The sequence below is a fragment of the Equus asinus genome, chromosome 5 (assembly GCF_041296235.1).
Source record: "Equus asinus isolate D_3611 breed Donkey chromosome 5, EquAss-T2T_v2, whole genome shotgun sequence".
Taxonomy (NCBI): domain Eukaryota; kingdom Metazoa; phylum Chordata; class Mammalia; order Perissodactyla; family Equidae; genus Equus; species Equus asinus.
Window position 1 is genome coordinate 4,915,901 of NC_091794.1, and position 22,218 is coordinate 4,938,118.

Genomic DNA, 22,218 nt, shown 5'->3' on the forward strand with positions numbered 1-22,218 from the left:
ACCTGTGCTGATCTGTAAACTGTAACCCATCCACTGCAAGATAAGTCAGAAATTGAGAGTAAACGTTTAGGAACTTTTATAGCAATTTTACGTTTCTGCAGCATCCCAGCATGTGATCATTGTTCTAGTGATTGATTTTTATGGCAATTGACAATGGATTGACTGTACCAAACTGTGTCCTCTGCCACAGGTAGTTACAAAGAATGATTTAGTGAGCTACTTCTCAAACACTGGCTTCCGTAGGATGTCATCTCCAAATGCAGATTCTGCTTATAGGACAGAGCCTGAGATTCTGCACTTCCAGCACACTGCTAAGTGATGTTCCTGATCTGCCAGTCAAACTTTGAGGAACAAGGATTTGGTGGACTCATGTGCTTTATGCGCTATCTCCCCTTGAATTTGTTTAAACACACATGTGGCCCTGATTAAAGTTTCAAATAAAAGATGTAACAATGGAATACCTCTATAATCTTGGAGTCTTGGTTTTGGTTGTTTTCAGTGGAAAGCTGAGCCAACCCATTGGGAAGCTTGAACTTCCCAAGCTTCAAGATGACACTTTGTTATTGTGCCTTCAAATCCTCTGTTGTGTTAGGAAGGGTGAAACTCCATAAATAGATGACTCTTGTGACCAAACCCCTCCCTGTTGTCTCCCTAAACAGGGAGTCTGCCATGTGTACAGTGCACGAGCCTGAGATTAGGACACCTGATGTCTTAGACCTCTTCCTCCTCAGCAGTAAACCTCTATAATCTGATCACTTCAGATGTGTGTTTTCCTCCTTTTATGGTGACCCACTGCCATGGTTTTTCCAGAGCAGCCCTGGTTTTAGCACTGAAAGCCCTGCACCCGGGAAGCCCCTCAGTCCCAGGTGCACCCAGACATTGGATCCCCTGCCCCCTGTATTATCCTGGAGTTGGATCCCACAGCAGATTCCAGCACCCCTGCTTTATTGGATCTCCTAACCAGAACGAACCTGTCTTTGAAACTAAGAGAATGGACAGCCCTGGTGTGGATGTACGGGTGTGTGATGAACCATCAGAGACTTGGAGTTTCATCAGACCAGGGAAGACTCACATAAATGCTCGAGGAATGTGCTAATACTTAACTTAAAACACTTTCAAAAGAAGGGATTTTTTGTTTTGTGTTGCCTTTACTTTTGTTTCAACTTTGTGTACCACCAGGGAATGTCACGGGTGAGTCTTGGAGGATACCTTTCTCTAATTGTCAAGGTTCAAGTGGTAAATCACAGTTTGATGTTGTCAGACAACCCCCTAATCTGCAATGGTGTCCTTGTCTGCAATGTTCCAAGCATAATAAGCAGAATATATGGTTAGATTAATGGGCATTAGCACAAATAGTTACATATTGTCCTAACCCCAGCCAAAGGATTTTATTTATTCTTTCACATTTTTAACCAATATTTGGCAAACAAGAATTATGATGGAAAATGTCAGTGATGTTTTTTAACTCAAGTCCTAAATACTTTTTATTTAAGAAACAAGTCCCTGTCACATGCTTTTCTCCCCTAATATAAAGTTATTTTTGCATTGGTTGGGGGGAAATACAGTAATAAGTTTTTAAATTCTGAACTACTAACTGCACCTGCTTAGGATCTAAAACTGAAATGGAAAACACAGGCTTAACCCCACATGCTCCCTGATCAAATGCAAAAGTTCTTAAAATAGCTTCGTGTGAAGATGTTCAGAGCAGCTGAAAACCAAGGAGTTGGTGTTCCTAGTCACAACCTGGCAGTTTGATACCGCGGCTTGGAGGCAGCTGCCTCTGTCTCTTTCGCTTTCACAGCCAAGAGCAGCAGCTCTGAGGAGAAGCCCAGAAGCAGCCTCTGCTTTATCCATGCTGCTACCCTACCCTGAACTCTGCTTTCCTAGTGAAGGGGTTGTCCTTAGATCTATCAAGAAGACCTGTAACACTCATTCCAAGCCTCCAACACAAGAGAAAAGTAGCTGAAAGCCTCCAAACAGTTACAACAAACTTTAGATACGCAATAAATTCCAGGAAAAATGTAAGAAAGAAATGAAGTCTTGTGGTTTGATTGGCCATAGCTAGTAACAGACAGTGCTAGCTATGCATGATATCTTACACCCTGTTACCCTCAGAATCTTAACTACCAGCAGATGAGCTTACTCTCAAAATCCATCAGAAAGACCTTTTTCATTCAATTAAGATTGCTCTGTTCAACTCCGCCTATCTTGATAGAGCTCTCAGTTAACCATTTTTCCACATAGAGAATTTTTCCTGTGATGTTCCCTTTTACCCATGACAAACTGCTTCTCTCAATGGCCCACTTATGCTTCTACCAGAAGCAAGAGCTGGGCTGGGTGGACAGTTGGTCTACTCTGATGTGACAGCGTTTTATGTTGCCAGGCTGGTGGCACTAGCCAGGAGTTTCGAGTTCCGTTTGCATTCACATGTAGGCGAATATACCAATATACTATACTCTTCCCATCCTTAAAAGAAGGGAAAAGCAGTAGCTTATATCTCTTTTGGCAACTACACTGATTTTTTGAGGGCTAGATGACAGAACTGTAGGCAGGAAGAGGATGGGTGTGGGGGCCACCTGGAGCCCTCCCCTCTGGGCCATTTCCAGTTGGCCGTTACCACCTTCAAACAGGAGGTCAGAGCCATGAGTGCTCATGTTGAAAACTCAGAATTTTTCTATTCCTTCACTTGAGAAATTACTTAGTGAGACTGCGTTAGAGAAGAAATTAGCTGGTCTAGTCCCTTAAATGTCTAAAACCCAGTTTTTCATATGCTGAGCAGGAAATCTCACACATGGTCACCATGGGATGAGTGAGGGGCTGATATTCGAGTTCTGTGAACAACGTCAGACAGAACTTCGGGGGGAAATGACGTTGTTGCAGTGGTTCATGCCGTCATGCATCCTCCTCAGTTGAGGTGAGAGGCACAGTAGTGCAGCTCTTTCAGGTGCAGTCTCCAGCGATTGACTGTCTCTGCCAGACAGATTAGACAGAAACGTCAAGAGCTTCCATCAGATTTGAAACAAAGATAGATATGAAGCTATAATACAAATTTTGCTCTAATGTCCTCCTTAGGGACTTCCTGTCTGACCCAGTTCTGAAGGAGCAGACTATCCAGTATGTGAGCCTTCTGTGTAACATCTGTAGCTGAGAACAGACACTTCAACCTCCCTCGAAGAAGCCTCAAGTGTTTGCACTCAAACGTATATTTCCACCTGCTTGCTTGGTTATTTAGTCTCTGGAACTGTCTCCATATCTTGCAGACACTAAATAACCTTTTAAAGTGGGAAAAATATTTTCTTAACTTTTCTTTTAACCAGAAATGAGGGAGAAAATACTTCCCATGGAAAACAACATGAACAATGTACAGGTTCAAATCGCTGATAATCGGCCCCTGTGAAGATTCCTACACTCAGGCCGCCTGGAACCGGGTTTTCCTCCCTCACTGCTGCGTCCCCGGGAGCCCGGCATGTAGGAGGCACTCTAGATGCTTGCTGAAGAATGAACAAATGAGCAAGCAAATTAAGCCCTTTACTATGAAAGTGCTCTCCCTAAGTATAATTAAACAACAAAAATTATTTTGTGCTCAGCATGAATGGTTATTAAAGTCTGGTGGTCACTAGTTCTATCCTAAGGCAAATAAAGGCAACTAACGTTTTTTCTTTAAATGTTTTTTAATGCAACATATTGGAGAGGTGAGGCATGGATTTCAGTGGTAATGAAAACTTTGCATTAAGTGAAGACAAAGAATGATAGGGATTCTATTCTGAAGAAAAGAATACAGGGCCCTTTACTTTTAGTTTTTTCCCATCCTTGAACCTGCCCAGTTCTTGGCAAGTTGCAACGTCAGTTTCCTACAATAGCGTTCTGTCAAATGCACCGTCATTTTGGAGCCACAATAAAGTATCTCTATCTCCAGTGACAATACCACTACCTAAGACCAATTCTTGGCTAACAAATTCTTCAATAACAGTTTAAGGCAAAAAAGGCAATTACATATGAACTTAACGGAAGCTAAACTCTTAAAAAACATATTGCACCCCTTTGTTTATTATCAATACTTTTCTTTCTCCCAGAGTTTTTTCAGAATATTTTTGCATTGATTATCATAAGAACCCAAACCCTACATTGCCTTGGGAAATTACTTGGAAAACTCTCATCAGAGTAGACCTGTCTTGATTACCCTACATATTTGTTTTAAAGAAGTGGAAATAGCCCACGAACATTATTGCTGCCTTTAGAAATCTTTAGTAGCAAACAGCTCTTAAAATATGCTGATTTTTAATTAAGTGTAACAGGAGTTTCAGAGTAGTGTCAACTGATAACTAACTGTAGAGATATATTTACTTGGGATATTTGTTTTTGAGGGATAGAAGAGTGATATATCGGAAAGTGTCATCGTAGGAAAAGCATTTTTAGTTGCAGCCAGAGGAACACTGCCGTAATTTGAAGGGATTGTCTCCAGTAGTGCCCTGCCCCCGACCCTCCTCTATACAGACCTAATACACGTGAGTGGAGTGTAGCAACATACGTATTATACCTCTTGTAATCCTTCCTGAGACTTGCACAGATATTTTTTAAAAGATATGTGATCATCAGTTGTTTTGAAGAGAAAAAGGAATGACTGGATATGTCACAAGCATTTTAGCTGCACATGTGTCTCTGTGGAATGGGGCTCCTATATTCAAAGCTGTGCAGTCACCCTGAACATTGACTAATGCTCCCACTGAGCAAGGACAATGAGCAGAACTCTCTCTCTGGAGTCAGTTGGCAGCGATCTGACATCATTTCCCATTGACACTGAGATGTGCTGTGCCAGGATATCCAATCATGTTCTTTGGGCATAGGTGTCTCCCAAGACCTTGTGAAAACCCTACCTCAGAAATCTTACCTCTGTTCTCTGGCCCCCGTTCATCAAATCTTGCATCAGAGAAATATGAACAAAAGTAAAGAAAAAAGAATGCAATCTAGTTGCCATTTTAAGATGCTAGTTTCCTCTGTCTTTCCATAAAAATAGAATTGCTCCTCTCCAATCTAGCCTATCTAGTGTACTTCTCAACTTTGAGCATCTTGTGATGCTTTTGAAATTATGTATTGATCACTCACATCAGCTTACAAAATGAAGCTGTTAACAAGGAAAGCCGTTTATCCAAACCATTTTTCAAATTTTTGACTATTTGTCTTACTCTTAAGAGGATAACAATTTAAATTTTCATTTTGGTCTTCTTTCATGCCTACCAATTTAGCAAAACTTACCTACTGTCAGGGTAGTTCCTCTATTTGCCAAGCCGCTCTTACTCATATTAGCCTAAAAGTCATCATCTGTCATAAGCTCTTAATCATACCTGAGATTTACCGCATCCCTTGCATAATATCCAGAAGATCCTGCTCCTGGAGAGCAGTGTTGGCAATTCCCAGATGTTGGATAACACAGAAACATCCCCAAAGCCTCTTTTCAACAGCAATAGAGACACTTACCTTACTGTGCAGGTACCTTTGCTTGATCACACCCAGTCGTCCTCTCTTTTCATCCCCACCAAAATTCAATAGTGGAATCCAGGGACCAACAACGTTTCCTTCTTTTCTTTTTGGACACTCTCTCAGTTTTTGCTTTGTGGGCTTCAAAGCCACGGAGAATTTGCAACCAGGGGCCACTGGCAGTTCTGCAAAGGAGAGGCAGTGGGGAGCCCAGCACTGACTGGGCCCGAAAACTAAATATAATCCTCTTCCCTCTCCGGGCAGTGCCCTTCATACTCTGAAGACGGGTGACCTTTGCAGATTCCCTCACCCCACAGCTTGCCACTCTCCACGGAAGAAAGGGTCTAACTGGACTGAGCTGCAGGATGAGGCGACCCAAAAGCCAGGAGCCATCTACCCAGAGCAGACAAGTAGAGGCAGGTATAGGCTCCGTGAGCGTGTCTGTGTGTCTGTGTTTGTGCGTGTGCTTGCATGCCTGTGCCCGGCAGCTGTTCTCCAGGTTAGAGGACACCACTCTTTGGCAGGCAGCTCTGAAACACCCTCTTGGGTAATTTTAAATTCATGTGCACATCTTGGCTGAGAGAAGAAACCTCCCAGGCACAACATGGGTCCCCTTCTCTGTCTGGTCACTGCCCCAGATACACTGTGAACCACAAACAAACAGCAGTGCCAGCGTCCTAGGAACAGATGCCCAGATGAACAGTAAATTGCACTTAATTTTGTACCCTGCTGTGAACTGTGAACGGATGGGAGCTGTGTTTGAGATTTAAGTAACAAGAGCATGACCTCTTCTTTGACAATCATAACCCAAGGCACTAGAGAGATTCGCTATTATTCACGCTGTGTTGAACTTTAACTTGATGCCTGCCTCTTCCATTCAGTGTCACATGAGACACGAGTGCAAAGGGCTGAGGAGACTTTAGTAACGTCAAAATGTGTGGTAGCATTTATTTTATTATTTAAGTTTTTTCCTTTATATTCTTCAGGTGTTAAGAGAAATCTCAGATGTTAGACTGCTGTTATGGGAAGGATCTGATTTTCTCTAGGTGGTATCACGGGTTCCTATTGGGGGGAGGGGCGGGAAGGAGGTGCATGTTCATTTCTCCAGCAAGTTTGTATCTCTGTCGCCAGTTAGGTGTCACGTCCTCACCAGACAAACCCGCCATAGGCCAGGAGCTCAATCTGTGCCTCATCTTACTTAATCCTCACAGCATCCCTTTAAATTGGTCTATGTTGATGATCAAATAAGCAAACCAAAACTTGGAATAATTAAATAACCTCCCCAGAGGATCATGAATGATAAATATCAGACTGGGAATTCAAAACTGGACCAGAGTTACAGCAAAACCCATGCTCTTATTTTTAACTTTTACCATTGACATAATCTGAAATTTACAGAAAAGATACAAGAATAATAAAGAATTCCCATATACTCTTCACTCAGGTTCTCCAGTTTTTAACATTTGCTTTCTCCCTTCCCTCTTTCCCTTCCCCTCCTCCTCTTCTCCTCCCAGCGCCCCCCACCTTGTGTTTGTATGTGTGTGTATATTTTTCTGAATCAATTTGTATACTCCAGTGTTATTATCCGAAAAGACAAGTACACTCTCCTACCTCAGTGTAATAACCAAGTTCAGTAAATGAACACTGATACTGTTCGAACACTGGTACTGATACGAACACTGATATTACTTTCTAATCCATAGTTACCATTCAACTTTTCACCAAATGTCTCAATAGTATCCTTTATAGAGGAAAAAATTTTTTTTCTTTTGGTCTAAGATTATATGTTGCATCTAGTTGTCATGTCTCCTTCAGTCTGAACAGATCTTCAGTCTTTTCTTATCTTTTTGTGACAAGGCATTTTTGAAGAGTACATTTTGTCAAATGTTCCTCATTTTAGGTTTGTGTGATGTTTCCTCGTTATAAGCTGAGTTTGTGCATTTTTCAGCAGAATACCACAGAAGTAGTGCTGTATTCTTCTTAATCATATCAGAAACACATAAATGGAGTTGATTCATACCAGCCCCACTTGGTAAAGGTGGTATCTGCCAGATTTCTCCACTGTAAAGTTACAGTTTTCCTCTTTGCAATTGATAAATATTTTGTGGGGAGGTACTTTGGTATGTTGCTCCTAAATAAACTTTCTGCTGTAAGGAAGAGCTTTCCCTTCTCGTCTACTTATTTTTGTATTTATTTACATCAGTATGCTCTTATGGATTCCCATTTTGGTCAGTGGGTTGTAATCTATGAATATCTTTATTTATTTTGATGCCCAAATGATCTGATTTGGCCAGCGGGAGCCCCCTCAAGCTGGCTCTTGTATTCTTTTGACGAGTTCTCATCATTTTCTGAGTACTTTCATACTTTCTGGCACAAGATGTTCCATGTGCATCCTGTACCTTCTCTCCCCAGCCCTGAAATTAGCCACGTCCTTAAGGAGATCTTGGTCCACTATGGAAAATAGTGTACAGAAACCAAGACCTGGGCACTGGGTGTGCTCACCGCTTCTAGGCCCTCTCAGCCGAAGGAGCCAGGAAGTAGACACACACCAGCAGCCATGTCTGTGGCTCTCTCTGTCTGTATTAAATACCACGAGAGCACGTGGGTAGCTCCACGTCCAGTCTGGCGCCATAGGGGCATTCTGCCTTTTATCCTTTATCTTTGTAACTCCCTTCCCCAACAGTGAGGATAACCTGGTTTCTGTTATCCTCAAACTGTTTACTCATTTGCCTGTTGCCCCTGTGTGTAACCAATCTTCCCTCCCTGCTGGCTGCTTCCTCGTCCCTTATAGTCTTTTCAGCCCCATCAGCCCTAATCCTTCAAGGAAAGGGAAGAGAAATCATCAATATGTTTTAAATAAAAGGGAAGGAAAAAAGGAAAAGGGTAAGAATCCCATGCTTTTTCTGTACCTCAAGGCATCTGTATCTTCATGGCAAATCGTCATGGTGTCTCTGTGAAGATGTCGTGGGAGCACGTTAAAGTGTATAATGACTGAGAGAAGGGTTCAATTATTTATTCACTTAATTAATTGAGTGCCCACTGTGTGTCAGGCACATCATGAAAGACAGGTGTGGTCCTTGCCCTTGTGAATGTATAATCTAGTGGACTGTTTATTATACTTACATTTATTAGTAACTGTTTGTGGCAGTGCTATGTTAAGCACTTTATTTATGTTATTTAATTTTAATTATACAACAACCCTCTGGGAGAAATAGTATTGTTTTCCCACCTTACAGATGAAGGAACTGATGAAGGAAAACAGATGAAGGAAAATTTTTCATTTTTTGGTATCCACTGGGCCTCTGTTACAGGACTAACATAATTGTCTCTGCTTGTGTATATCCTAAAATTTATTTACATAAATTCCATCTCAATTAAAGTTTCCTTGGGTCGATGGAATTAATATTAGTCTGTCAATTAAATTTCAAAAATTGAGCCCCAAGGAGACACACAGTCCTGTATCCTCCCTATCACAATGTCTCATAAAAATGAGTGTCTGTTGGGGCCGGCCCAGTGGCATAGTGGTTAAGTTCGTGCACTCTGCTTTGGCTGCTCAGGGTCCTCAGGTTCAGATCCTGGGTGCGGACCTATACACCGCTGATCAAGCCATGCTGTAGCAGCATCCCACATACAAAATAGAGGAAGACTGGCACAGATATTAGCTCAGGGCCAAGCTTCCTCACCAAAAAAAAAAACGTGGGTGTCTGCATGGGGAGGAAGTGGAAGAATGTCGGGCCAATTCGTAGTTCTCTGGTGGAGCGGATAACTGAAGAAATTGTGAGTACACATGTACTTACGCAGAGTCTCTAAAGGTTCATAGTCCCATCTACTCACAGTGAGCAAGCAGCAAAGAGAAATTCAAGAAAAAAGATTCCTAATCTTTTCATGATCATATTTCATTGACCCTTAGCTTAGTTTCTCCTCTGTGAAGGTTTTGCAGTGAAAAAGATGGCTGGGTTCTATTTTAGTACTAATATTGTGAGTCTTTCAACTGATGACTTGAAGATGATCCTGGAAAACCTCACCCTGTGCTTTTTGCTCACTTCTTACTAACAGTTATTTCTGCAGATATCTGCAAGTTGTGAAAGAGAGAGATAGTACTAGTTGTTAAAAATATGGTGAGGTTTAAACTAATTTGTTTGACCATTTTTTTTGTTTGTTTCTATGAATTGGAAAAAGAAAGGTGGAGTTCTTGCTAACAGAGCTGGATCACAGAACATCAGAGGTGGTGTTCCCTGGACATGCCTCACTTTTTCTCCACTCAAATCCCAGGGCCCATCCTTCCTACTGTCCTCTTCCTGCCCCAGCTGGATTACGTTCCCTCCCAAGGCACCCATAGCATAACCACACCTAACCCTCAGCTCCACGTTACTGCAGCTGCTAGCCTCCTTGTCTGCCCCTCACTGGACTGGGGGTCTCTGAAGTGCAGACTGCACCTTTCAGCATGATGGCACCAGCCCCCAGCCCACAGTCAGTGCACAGGAAATCCAGGTTGAGTGGAAGAAAGTCCCCAACCACTAGAGCAAGAGGGCAAGGAAGAGGAGCAACTCTAGGATAGAGCCCCTCCAGCAGAGCCCTCCGTGAGCTGGAAGGCAAAGGAACACAAAAAGCGCACACATTAAACCCTCAGTCACTTTTCAATGCCAGGGTATTAAACTTTTCCCAGCAGACATTTTACCAGCAGCAAAATTGATGGATTTAAATTTCATATGTTATCCTCTCCTTCATGTTCCCTAAAGGTGAAATTAATGACTTCTCTGTAAAAATAAAAGGTCTGGATAATCCACAAGATAGAAAGTATCTCTACATGCACTGGTCTACTTAGGAAAACCTGGTGTAATGAGGGTGCCCCTCTCTCCTTCGAAACCCATCTGTGCGCAGTGTTTTGGAATTGTACATATTTTAGGGATTCACATTTTTCTAAAATCAAAATGATACTAACAGATTAACTTAAGAAAATGAGGAAAACATGTTCTTGACCTCTGAATCTTATCGTTGCAAGTAGTTTGTGCCCTTCAGTTTCCAGGAGCTGTTTCTTCATATACTTCAAGAATGCCAGAATACCACTTGACAGCTGTTTTAGCTTGAAGGCAGTCCTCAAGTGTCCTATTTTGATGTCGTTATGTAATGCTTTTCTCTTGGCATAGCTATCATCACTCAAAAACCTTGTTGATGTACATCCTGCATAGCTCTCTTCACCCTTGCATCCATATTACTTTCCCAGATGGGCACTGGTTCTCTGAAAACTAGAGGGAAAAGGAGAGAAGGAACAATTCCAGCAACGTCTCACATTGGACCTATGTTTTCTTCTGGGCTGGAAAGTTCCTTTGTGAACAGGAAAATACATGAGTTAGAAGTCTTTCCCCCTCTCAGCCCTCTTCTCTTTAAAAATGTTATTTCATTCTAGCCTTGTTTTCCTTACTAATTGCGCATCTTATCAAGCGATGTATCGGCAGAGAACTGGTTTAATTTTTCTGCTCAAGTCTTGCCTTAGTAACTTGTCTCTTTTAGCCTAAAGGACAGGCGTACATGTCCATAAGCACGATTGTCACTTCACTTCAACAGACATTTCCTGAGTGTGCACAATGTGCCGTGCACTGTGCTAGGTCTTGGTGCTATAAAGATTTTTTTAAATGTTGCCCCGTCCCTGTCCCTCAAAAACTCACAGTCTAGTAGGAGAGGGACACATCAAAATTCTCATTTTAGTGGGCTGAGCTGTGTAGCATAGAGCTAAACCTGGTGCTGCCTGCGTCTCCTGAACTGGAGCGCAGGGAGGCTTCGCGGCCGGTGGAGGTGGATATATTTGAACTGGACACCTTGGGGGAGGTGGGGAGGTAGGGGAGGAGGTTTCTCTCAGGGGAAGGGTAAGAAGGAGAGCAGCATTCTGGGCAGAGCACGCACTGCACGCACAGGCCCGCAGCCAGGAAGGCACATGATGGGTTCGGCAATGGCGAGCCGCTCCCAGGCCTGCAGACACGGGTGTGGGGTCCAGCTTTGGACTAGGCAAAGTGGAATCTTTATTTGGGCCCAGAATGTTAAGGGCCATGGACGCCTTGATGCTGGATGTTGTAACTGAACTCTGCAGACAGTGGGGAGCCACCAAAGGCATTTTAGTAGAAGATGATAGTCAAGGAGGTGTAATGGGAAACCCACAGGATTTGGAACCCGAAGGCCTTGTTGTGGAACTCCGGAATGTTTCACCTGAAAAAGAACTCAGAGCTCGTCTAATTTTAGCCTCTTGTTTTACTCATGAAAACTGTGTGACCTAGCTTTAAATTTCACACCACTAGGTGCCCTGTGTTTGACGTAAGGCCTTGGAGGAGCCACTATGTCACAGCTTCCTCAAAGTGATCCTGGATTTAAGCAAGGATATCCCTGTGCCCTGAGGGAGCCACTGTTATCACCTCTATGCACTTTTACGGAGGAACGATGCTAGAGCCTCAGTGGCCAGCCTTGGGAGGGGGATGAGGAATGAGTGAAGCTGTCCCAGCCTGGGGACCAGTGGCATGCATTTACATCAGGAGATTTCACCCCTGCAGGGAGAGTCTGGGTGGGTGGCTGCACTATGTATTCCAGGTGAGCTGCCTGTGTTGGGGCCAGATCGCAAGCAGCAGCTAGAGAATGGCGAGCAAAAGGCACGGAAAGACAAGAGTTATACAAGAAAGCTGACCCCCATCCAAATAAACTAGGTGCTGAGCAACTATAATCTTAGCTGAGAAATTAAATACAGTGAGGAAACCAAGGAGAAAGATTAGCTCTAAAGGCTGAGCGAATCAGGAGGTGACTGGAGAAAGGCTGCCATTTATCCAGTAGACAGGTACCCAGGGCCTGCTCCAAGCCCTCCAGAGAGCTTCCCTAGGTAGGCAGGCAGTGCCAGGCCTCCCTTTCTGGGGTGGCCAGGCTCCTGGTAGCCTGCCAGACTTGGTTCTCACTGGCCAAAGGACCAGCCAGGACACAGGCAGAAGACTCAAGATCTTCCTTTTCAGCCACTGGGCAGGGTTGGGGAGGCAGGGACTAGCACCCAGGGTACTTCTGTTTCCAGGCAGCTCCATGGTTTGGCCAGGGCCAGCCATGGTGACAAGGGCGTTCCGCGCGGACCAGCTCCACAGCAGCTTCCCAGGAATATGGTGTGCCATCCACTCTTAGTGTTCGGGTACTTGACTTTAAGATCCTGTCGTAATTTTTCTTAAGTGAAGGAACACATGCTACATACATAATAGCAACTCTGCTTTCAACCGCAAATACCTTTAAATGAGGAAGGGCTGGTCCCTCCTTACTCACAATGCATCGTGTGCCAAACCTGGTGTTTTAAAGCAATCATTTTGAAACTTTGTAATTGTCACCATAGTTAGGTCTCCATTCTCTCAGGCTCTCCAGTTCAGTCAGGGTGGTCCTGGTTAATGAATACATGAAAAACTTCCAACAGAAACCCAAGATTTACAGTTGTATAGTAGTATTTATGGCAGTAAAAACATAAAGTGAAATTAAAAGATGTCCCTCTTCTATTGTTTTTTTTTTAATTTACTATTTGGAATTATATTCATTCATCCATTCAGCAGTTATTTATTGCATGTCTGCATGTCCAGGCCCTATCCCAAACACAGGGATATGATATTTAAAAAGCACATGTTATTGGTTCCTACAATCTTGGAACTTAGAGTCTGTGGGAGGAGCCGGCCCCTAGCCGAGTGGTTAAGTTCGCGCACTCTGCTTCGGCAGCCCAGGGTTTCACTGGTTCAGATCCTGGGCATGGACATGGCACCACTCATCAGGCCTCACTGAGGCAGCATCCCACATGCCACAACTAGAAGGACCTACAACTAAAATATGCAACTATGTACCGGGGGGACTTAGGGAGAAAAAGCAGAAAAAATGAAAGGAAAAAAGATTGGCAACAGTTGTTATCTCAGGCGCCAATCTTTAGGAAAAAAAAAATAATAAAGTCTATGGGAGGGACCAAATAAAAGAAAATTAAATAAATCAAATATTTGCAACTTGTGATAGCGCTGTGACAGAAAGTAAGAGAAAATCGTAGCAGAGAGTGGAGAGGGAAGGGAGGGTCTACCTTCCACGTCAGAGGAGACTTCGGAAGAGGAGACGCTGAAGCTGGGCCTGAGCCGTGTGCAGGAGCAGCCCAGGTGGGAGGTCAACAGCATAAAGGCTCAGAGGCGAGAAAGGAGTTGGCGTGTTTTAGGAGCCCCAGGAGGTCACTGTGGCTGGGGTGGCATGGACCAGGAGGAGAACAGGGAAGCCTGAGGGGTAAGCGGAGCCGGGTCACCTGGGCCTTGTGGTCTGTGGTAGGGAGTGTGGGTGTCATTCTAAGTATAAAAGCAAACTGCTGTGGAGTTTTAATCTGGAAGGTTACATAATCCTATTGCATTTTTTTTTTTTAAGATTTTATTTTTTTCCTTTTTCTCCCCAAAGCCCCCCCGGTACATAGTTGTGTATTCTTCGTTGTGGGTTCTTCTACTTGTGGCATGTGGGACGCTGCCTCAGCGTGGTCTGATGAGCAGTGCCATGTCCGCGCCCAGGATTCGAACTAACGAAACACTGGGCTGCCTGCAGCGGAGCGCGCGAACTTAACCACTCGGCCACGGGGCCAGCCCCAATCCTATTGCATTTTTAAAAGCTCTTTTTGTCTCTCATGTGGAGAATGGAAGGGGTGAGAGTGGTTACTGGGGGGCCAAACACTGCCTGAGTAAGGTTCTGCCAGGTCGTGCTCTGGGGTGGTGACCGGGAATTCACAGACTCTAGGCAACCTGTCATTTGTTTTTCTTCACTGCTTTTCCTCTAAATGCCCAAACCATTTCTCCCTTTGCCTGGTGGTTAATAGGAGAAAAGATGCCCGAAGCACTGTCTTTCAGGTGAGCAAAACAGTCAGGTGAGCCATTCAGGTAGAGTCCTGACCCTGATGTGTTTTCGTTGGAATCATAGACATCATCTCACTTTGCCAGTTGGTTAAATTTATGCCGGCTTCCCAGTGTTCTTCAGCTTTGTTCCTGGTACACAGAAAGTATCCAGCAAATGTTTGTTAGATTGATTTGCCTTGGATTCCCAGTGGGGTGAGCAGTGAGGGAGAATTGGAAAGGCCTTGGGTCCTCTTTACTTCCTCTGGAGATGATGTGTCGGTGGGTTACCACGGCTCGTGAAGAGAGTATTCTCAGTCTGTGGTGGATGCAGCTCAGCTGTGAATAAAGCGACTCTCCGTTAGAATAAAAGGTGCTGTGGACATGCAAAACATTTTTTTTTTTTTAAAGATTTTATTTTTCCTTTTTCTCCCCACAGCCCCCCAGTACATAGCTGTATATTCTTCGTTGTGGGTCCTAGTTGTGGCATGTGGGACGCTGCCTCAGCGTGGTTTGATGAGCAGTGCCATGTCCGCGCCCAGGACTCGAACCAACGAAACACTGGGCCGCCTGCAGCGGAGCGCGTGAACTTAACCACTCGGCCACGGGGCCAGCCCCCATGCAAAACATTTTTTAAGAGCATCTGGTTAGAGTTTAACGTGGCTGAAAAACATTGCTATTTTTTTCATGTTTCAATTACTCGAATATGGCTAAAAGTGTGCTTTGGCAATTTTCCAAAATAAAAACTCTTGAGGTGAGAGAAATTTCAGCCCCAACAATAACTTGAAAATTGAAAGTTGGAATAGCAACTGTTTTTTCAACTGTCTTAACTCTGTCACCAACACTCTGATGATTTGATTACATGTGACAAGTCTGGTTTCTGGCCATTAAACTGCACACTTCAGCTATAGGCATCAGTCTTTCCCTCCTTCCTTTACTATGTGTCGATTCCGGGGCAGAAATGAGAACAATGGGAGAAAGCAAGAGGGGGGGAGCTCCTTCCCATCGACCCCCAGGTCACGGCTGGCTACCCTGTCCTTGTCAGCAGCCACTTTGGATTCAGGGCCTGCAGCAAACCAGTCAGAGGGTGACTCTCTCCTGTCCTCACAGTCCTCAACACCCAGCATTGTTATTCAGGCACCAGTAGCTTGCTTGAATATCAAAGACATCTCAGAAGGGGAAATACATCCCCAAATGGCAAAGGCATACCTGGGAGCCATCTGGGAAGGGAGGGGACAGCACTCCTCAGTGAAGTAATGGTCATGAAGCTCTTGGTGCAACACCTGACACAGAACAGTTGCTCAAGATACGGTGACAGCAGCTTCTGCCACCATTATTTTTATTGTTGATGGCAGTGGTTTATGATTAGATGTATATGAGTCTCCCATTGTCAGATATCAGCTTTCAGACCCACTGTTTCCATTCTGTTCCTCACCCCCCCACGAACCCCTCAGGCACTGCTTGATGTCCCCTTTAAGTTGGGGCTGTTGTCCTTATCTTCTCCCTCTATTTTAGAGTCATCCCTGCTCATAGTACTCTCTTTATTCCAACGTCTCCATCTGGCCATTGACATTCCTTCTTAGCACCACTCTGAATGTCTTTTGAGGGGAGATAAGTCTTCAGAAGTCCAAAGAAACATACCTACACCATTCTAGCCACACTGTTCATGCCCTGGCTTCTTCCTCTTTCCCATACAAAGGGTGATTTTGTTACCGTCTCACCTCAGGGCCTCTTGTGACAGAACATAACTCAATTAATTTCTTCAGTCATCTTTCACACTTTGCCAAAGAGCTCTGTGATCTCAGGTGCCTCATTTTGCTGGAAAGGGAGGAGCTTGACACATGCAATCGCTCACTTAGGCAGGAAAGAATCATTTCAGTTAGGGGCCTGGGAGGCATGTCTGTTTGTAGAAGAAAGGGACTGCCGTCTCTCTGGCTGTCTGCTTCCTTCCATCTGCCCCCAAGCCCACCCTTGGAAGTCATGGCTGGGCATCTCTCTCTATGAAGTGAAGAGCATAAGGGGTCAAGTAAGCAGCAGGCAGAGTTATGTTTGGGCTGTAACCTGACTCTAATTGCTGACCTCAGGGAATTAGTTCCATATAACATGGCACCTTAGCTGTGTGACCTCAGGGAATTAATCTCGTACGACATAGCACCTCAGCTGTGTGCTGCGTAGAAGTTTCCACCCGTGTCTACCTTTCAGCCAGATTGCTTTTTCTATTTCTGGGCTTGTTGTGTTGATGAGTAAGGTGGCCCAGACTCTTCCTGTAGATGAAAGGGGCATTCCTAACTTGGATGTGTTTTTTGCATATATAAATTATAAAAAGGAAAAACTCTGTGTCTGTTACTTGGCGTAAAAGTAAGGGAAACTTGAGGGTTGAGTGAGGAAAGAACAAAATAGCCAGTATAAACAAACCCTGTCCTTGGGGCCTGAGTGCAGTAAGATGTACAACATAGAAAGCGGCACTCAGGACTAATGGCTTTCCGTATTAGAAACAGTCGTCATAAGGATCAGAGATGTAAGGGTCAAGTTAATATCTGCCACCAAGTCCTAATCATGAAGTGGAGACAATTTACCAAGTAAGACAAGACATCTCTGTGAAGACCTGTTTCTCCCTCTAGTGCGGCGGACAGGTTTCTGTCTTCTCCTGCAACAAGTGTGGTAGTGGTGGCCCTGCCGTCTTCCCTGCCCTGAAGCTGCTTCAGCAGCTGGTGGGTCCACTGGGGACTCACCTGCTTTGAGTTCTGTACGTGTATGGGATTTGCTACGTGGGTTCAGGGAGATGGTGTGCTTTTCACGTTCTTTAAAACAGGGCATGTTAAGTGCTCTCATATACTGGAAAGACAGTGTGAAAACCAGAATCACCTTTTAAGGCCTCGTTCAAAGCTGTTGAATCATCGAGGAAGTTGCTGTGCTTTATGACTTGTGTCATCATTATTAAGAACCTGAAATTGTTGTACTTCTCTTGAGGAGTGGATTGTTTTGGCCTATGGCTCCTTTTTCACATTGACTTCTAAAAACTGAGAATCAAATTTGTGCCCCATCAATAGCAAATATGTAGGTCCTTATTACATCTTTATTGTAACTCTTGGACTGATTTCTGGTCTAGTTCTTATATTTCTTTCATATTCGCTCCCACTTTTAATTTATACTCTCTTCTTCTTTTTTTTTTTTGTAACCTTGTAAGCTGCCATAAATCCTTTCTAGAATAAAATGACCCGTAGTTGACTAATAGCTATTTTTTTTATTTTTTAAAACTGAAGGAAGAAAGTTGGGCCAAGAGGGAAGGAGGGAGCTAAGGAAGAAAAGCAGGCAGGCAAACTGTGCAAGCATCAGCAACTTAGCGTCCCTAAGCTTCAGTTTCCTCATCTATAAAATGCTGACCTCCAGTGTTTTTGTAAGACTTAAAATTATTTTTAGGTAGTGAATGTGCACACACTTTATAAGTTACAGAGCCCTGTGCAGCTTTGTTGTGATTATTTTCAAGCCATTATTAATCAAGGCAGCTCTCCAATGCCAGTGCCAGGCCCTTGACCATCCATCCCCGTCTAGTAGAAGGAGCTTCACTAGGAAGTGCTGGTTCTGAGAGCAGGTCTCAGGCTCTTCTGAGAGCCTCTATTGGGGTCCTCTCCAACAGAGAACCATAATCCTTGGAGCACCCAGAGGTAATGTCCTCTCTTCAAGGAGGTCTCTGCAACCCCCAAGCCTGATAGACTTCCATACCTGAGCCAGTCCAGGGGCTAGGACATCTAGATTATCGCCAAGATCTGGAAAACAGCTGGTCAGCAGGTGCTGTTGACCTCAATGTCTCAGCATCCTCTGGGGTGGTTAGTGAGGACATCTGCCCAGCATTCCCCAGGACAGGCCCCTCTACTCCATATGTGTTCCCATTTTGATTTGGGGACCCCAAGAGAACCCCATCTCCCTTAGAAAATTATAGAGCCATCATCCCATTGCTGACCCAACCCCAAAATTAGAACCTCTTGGCAGGGGGAGTATTTGTGGAATGCAGGGGCCAGCCCTTGGTGATCACTGCTTTGCCACTGTTACTGATGATCTGGTTGGAAATCGTTCTGCTCTCGAGTGAATTGAGGCAGAAAAGTAGATGGAGAACCACAGCCCAAATGATCCAGTCTTGTCAGAGGCCAGTTATCTCTTTAAAGCAGATTCTAGTCAGGTAAAAGCTTCCCTCAGGTCTCCTCAGCACCATGATCAAGGCCAGTCTCCTCGGCATAGCAGGTACAAGGATGAGATTGAGAGCCCAAGCTATCTGTGTGGGAATGCTTGCCCCCTCCGGCCTAAGGGCCGAGAGATCTGGGCAAGGCCCTCCACCTTGCCAAGCCCCGGTTCTGAAACGTGGAGGTGATTGTGAAGATTAAGTTAAACCGTCCACGTAAAGTGCTTAGCGTTGGGGTTGGTGGTGGGAAGGGGGTGATCTTTACACTCTGTGCCCTGCCCTCCTTTAGAGCTTCATTCCCCAGCACCCTGTGTGCTTCTTACCCAGGAGGGCTTCCCCAGCCCTCTCAACTGTGACTCTGCACGTATTGTTCTGGAGTGCCCCTCCTTTCCTGGTCTGTGCGTTGAACTCCCACCCTTTCTTCAACATCCAGATGAGACTCACTTCTTTCTGAGTGCCTCTCTTGAGAGCAGATCCTCACCCCAACAGAATGCAGAGTTCTGTCCTCCTTATCCCCTACTGCTGCAGACTCTGCACGTCGCATTTTAATTATGTTTGTCATAAGACTTATTGTTGGATATTATGTTTATTTCATTAAGAAAGCAAACAAAATTCCAATTTATCTTAAAAAGAAAATGCTAACATATGATAGAGAGGTTGTTAATGTTTTTTTACAACTTTCAATACCATTAGAAATTCTGGGTTGTGAAAGATAAGCCAGTGGCTAGCTAAATGCATATTTTTTAGAGAGTTAAAATTTACATTTATTGAGGTACTAAGATCTTAAATGTACTATTTAATCAGTTTTGACCAATCATACTTGAAAGTTCCTTGAGGTCCCTTCCCAGTGAGTCCCTACCCCACCCCAACCCTCCCACACAGAAGCAACCACTGATCTGATTACTGTCATCCTCTGTTAAGGCTGCCTACTCTAGAAGTTCATGTAAATGGAATCATACAGGATGTACTTCGTTGTATACTGCTTCTTTCACTCAGTGATGCTTTTGAGACTCGTCTATGTTGTTGCATTTATCAATAGTCTGTTCCTTTTATCGCTCAGTAGTATCCATTGTATGAATATATCATAGTTTACTTATCTGTACTCCTATTGACAGGCATCTATCGTATTGTAGTTTTTTATTTTGATTTTTAAATTATCATACAGTAAAACTAGACTTCTTTTTTCTTTCACATACAGTTCTGTGAATTTTAACACACATATAGATTTGTGTGGCCACCACCACAATCAGTATGTGGACAGTTCCATCACCTTAGAAAACTCCCTGGTGCTGTCCCTTTAGAGTCTCACCTCCCCCCCACCCCACCCCCGCCCCCAGCCCCTGACTACTTCATCTCTCTTCTCCATCACTATAGCATCACATTGCATTTTAATTGCTTATACACACATCTGTCATTCTCACTGTATTGTCAGCTTCTCGAGCAAGAACCATATCTTATTCGTCTTGCCTCTTTCAGGCTTAGCACAGTACCTGGTACATAGCAGGTGCTCAGTAAATACTTGAAGGATGAATGAATTTGTGTCCATATGGCCACATGATGAATCCTTTCATAATTCTTAGGAGGGAAGGGGAAGTAGAAAGCTAAATGAAACCAACATTAACTTTTTTCTTTTAAGAAAATCTGAGGTCCTTCTTTCACAGCAATATTGATTTTATGACTTTAAAAAATTCTAGAGAGTACTGTCTGGTAATTGCCACTTGAGAGAATATGTTGAGTCACACAAAATGAATAATCTCCTATAAGAGGAGTTCAGCAAATGTTTAATTGTACTAAAAATGTTACTGCTGGTTAAGTTCGAACATGAAAATTAAAAGGAAAAAGGTAAACATACTTCTTTGTCTATTATCTGTTTTTAAGAATATTCCAGAAGTATAAAATTCTCTCCCAGAGTCTTTAATATATTTTCCAGATATTCTTAGCTCTATAGGGATCTTCTGCACTATATTTAGAGAAACTCAATATTCACACTATTACTTTTGACTGAGGTTTCAGTTTCCATATTTTCCCCTAAACCAGTGCCATCTTTATCTAAAATTTGTTTAACTAAAGCCATTATTATTGCAGGAGATACTTGGTTCTTGTAGCTAGGGCCCTCCCTAGAGCATATTCAGTTCTTTTCAGCTTCAACTTTACTTTTCCTTTTTTCCCTTCGGTGTTTATTGGTGTTTCCTCTTTCATTAATCACAATGCTGAAATGACTCCATATATATCCTTCTTATCCTCTTAATTTCGCCCACCAGGACATTGTCTCTTACAAACTGAGCCCTTTGCCAGCTCCATGTCACATTTCTTTAAGCAAATAAATTTTCTCCATATGCTTAGCATATACCCCTGAGCCCTGTAGCCTATTCCTCCTATTAAAACAGAAATGGGGAAACAGCTGTTTTTCAATTCCTATAAAGTGTGTCCTGTTTTATAGATCATGCTGGACAGCTCTATTTTGGGGTCTGCAATATTACTTGGTCCGTGAAATTGTCAATCTCCTGAACCTAAATTTCCCTTTCACATTTGGGAAAGAAAGATTAATTCTACTAGATGTTTTGATGTGATATACAGGCCATGAGGTCTTCTCTATAGTTTGTTTTGGTAGCTACTGAAGGGCTCGCATGGAAGAAATGCCTTCTTCCTTATAGCACAACAAAGTTTTTAACTGTTAAGACTGATATCATGTGATCATCTCATTCAGTGTTTCAGCAGATGTTGGTCAAATATATCTGCCAGATTCTATGCTACACACAGAGCATACAAGAATGAAAGGATACCCTGCTCTTAGGTAGCCCACAGTCCATTGGGGAGGACAGATGCAATGTGATGAGTGGTCTAATCAAGGGATACCCGAGCTGTAACAACTACCTAGAAGAGGAGATGGCAAACATGGTCCCTGGGCTGGCTGCCTGGTTTTGTATATAAAGTTTTGCTGTAACATAACCCTGCCCACTAATTTTACATGTTTTCAGTTGATGCTTTCATGATTCAGTGTGTAGTCATGACAGAGATCATATGGCCCACAAGCTAAAGTATTAACTGTCTGGTCCTCTAACAAAAAATTTCCCAACTCCTGGCTTAGAAGAAGGAACACCAAGGAAGTATGTGGTCACCAAAGAATAGGAGAGTGGAGGACCCCTTGGAGAATGCCAGCATTTTAAGGGATAGGTAAAAGAAGAGAGCTCATGAAGTGATGGGTCGAGAACTGAACCATTGTGCCAGAAAACAAAGGAGGACAGTGTGAAAAAGTTGAGGTCATACACACTGCACATCAAGCCATGCTGAGGCGCATCCCACATAGAAGAACTAGAATGACTTGCAACTAGGATGTACAACTGTATACTGGGGCTTTGGGGAAGGGAAAAAAAAAAAAAGAGGACGATTGGCAACAGATGTTAGCTCAGGACCAGTCTTCCTCACCAAAAAGCATACCTTTAAAAACAAGTTCAGGTCAATATCAGTGTCAGATGCCCCAGGGCAATCAAGTAAGATGATGGTTATGATGACCATTTCCTGAAAATGTCCTTGTGTCCCAGACTGTGTGCAAAACAATTTACATTCATTGTCAGGACTCCATGTAACAACCTCATATGTAGACACTACTTATATCCCCATTTTATTGATGAAGACACTAAGGCACAGAATGAGCAAGTAACTTTTCCAAGGCCACATAGCTTTAAATGACAGAGGAACAGTTCTATCCAGGTAGCCTGA

The 22,218-nt window shown here is 43.5% G+C and overlaps 3 protein-coding genes across 14 annotated transcripts in view; 2 read left to right on the top strand and 1 right to left on the bottom strand.

Annotated features, from left to right (window-relative positions):
- Window positions 1-5,614, bottom strand: part of FILIP1L (filamin A interacting protein 1 like) — a 297,674-nt gene extending 292,060 nt beyond the window's left edge. For all 3 annotated transcript variants that reach the window (XM_070508612.1, XM_070508610.1, XM_014853300.3), the window contains exon 1: window positions 5,476-5,614. The gene's annotated coding sequence lies outside the window, so the exon portion shown is untranslated. The remainder of the gene's footprint in view (window positions 1-5,475) is intronic.
- COL8A1 (collagen type VIII alpha 1 chain) overlaps window positions 1-22,218 on the top strand; it is a 494,271-nt gene that overhangs the window by 446,820 nt on the left and 25,233 nt on the right. The window lies entirely within an intron of this gene.
- The window catches only part of CMSS1 (cms1 ribosomal small subunit homolog), a 362,379-nt gene that overhangs the window by 296,311 nt on the left and 43,850 nt on the right, over window positions 1-22,218 (top strand). Inside the window, exon 1 of one of the 4 annotated variants that reach the window (XM_014853303.3) lies at window positions 5,763-5,895. The exons of the other annotated variants lie outside the window; for them this stretch is intronic. Within the exon in view, the coding sequence (XP_014708789.2) occupies window positions 5,841-5,895 (55 nt within the window). The 5' untranslated portion in view covers window positions 5,763-5,840. Of the gene's footprint in view, window positions 1-5,762; window positions 5,896-22,218 lie in introns of those variants that run through there. 4 annotated transcript variants of the gene reach the window in all.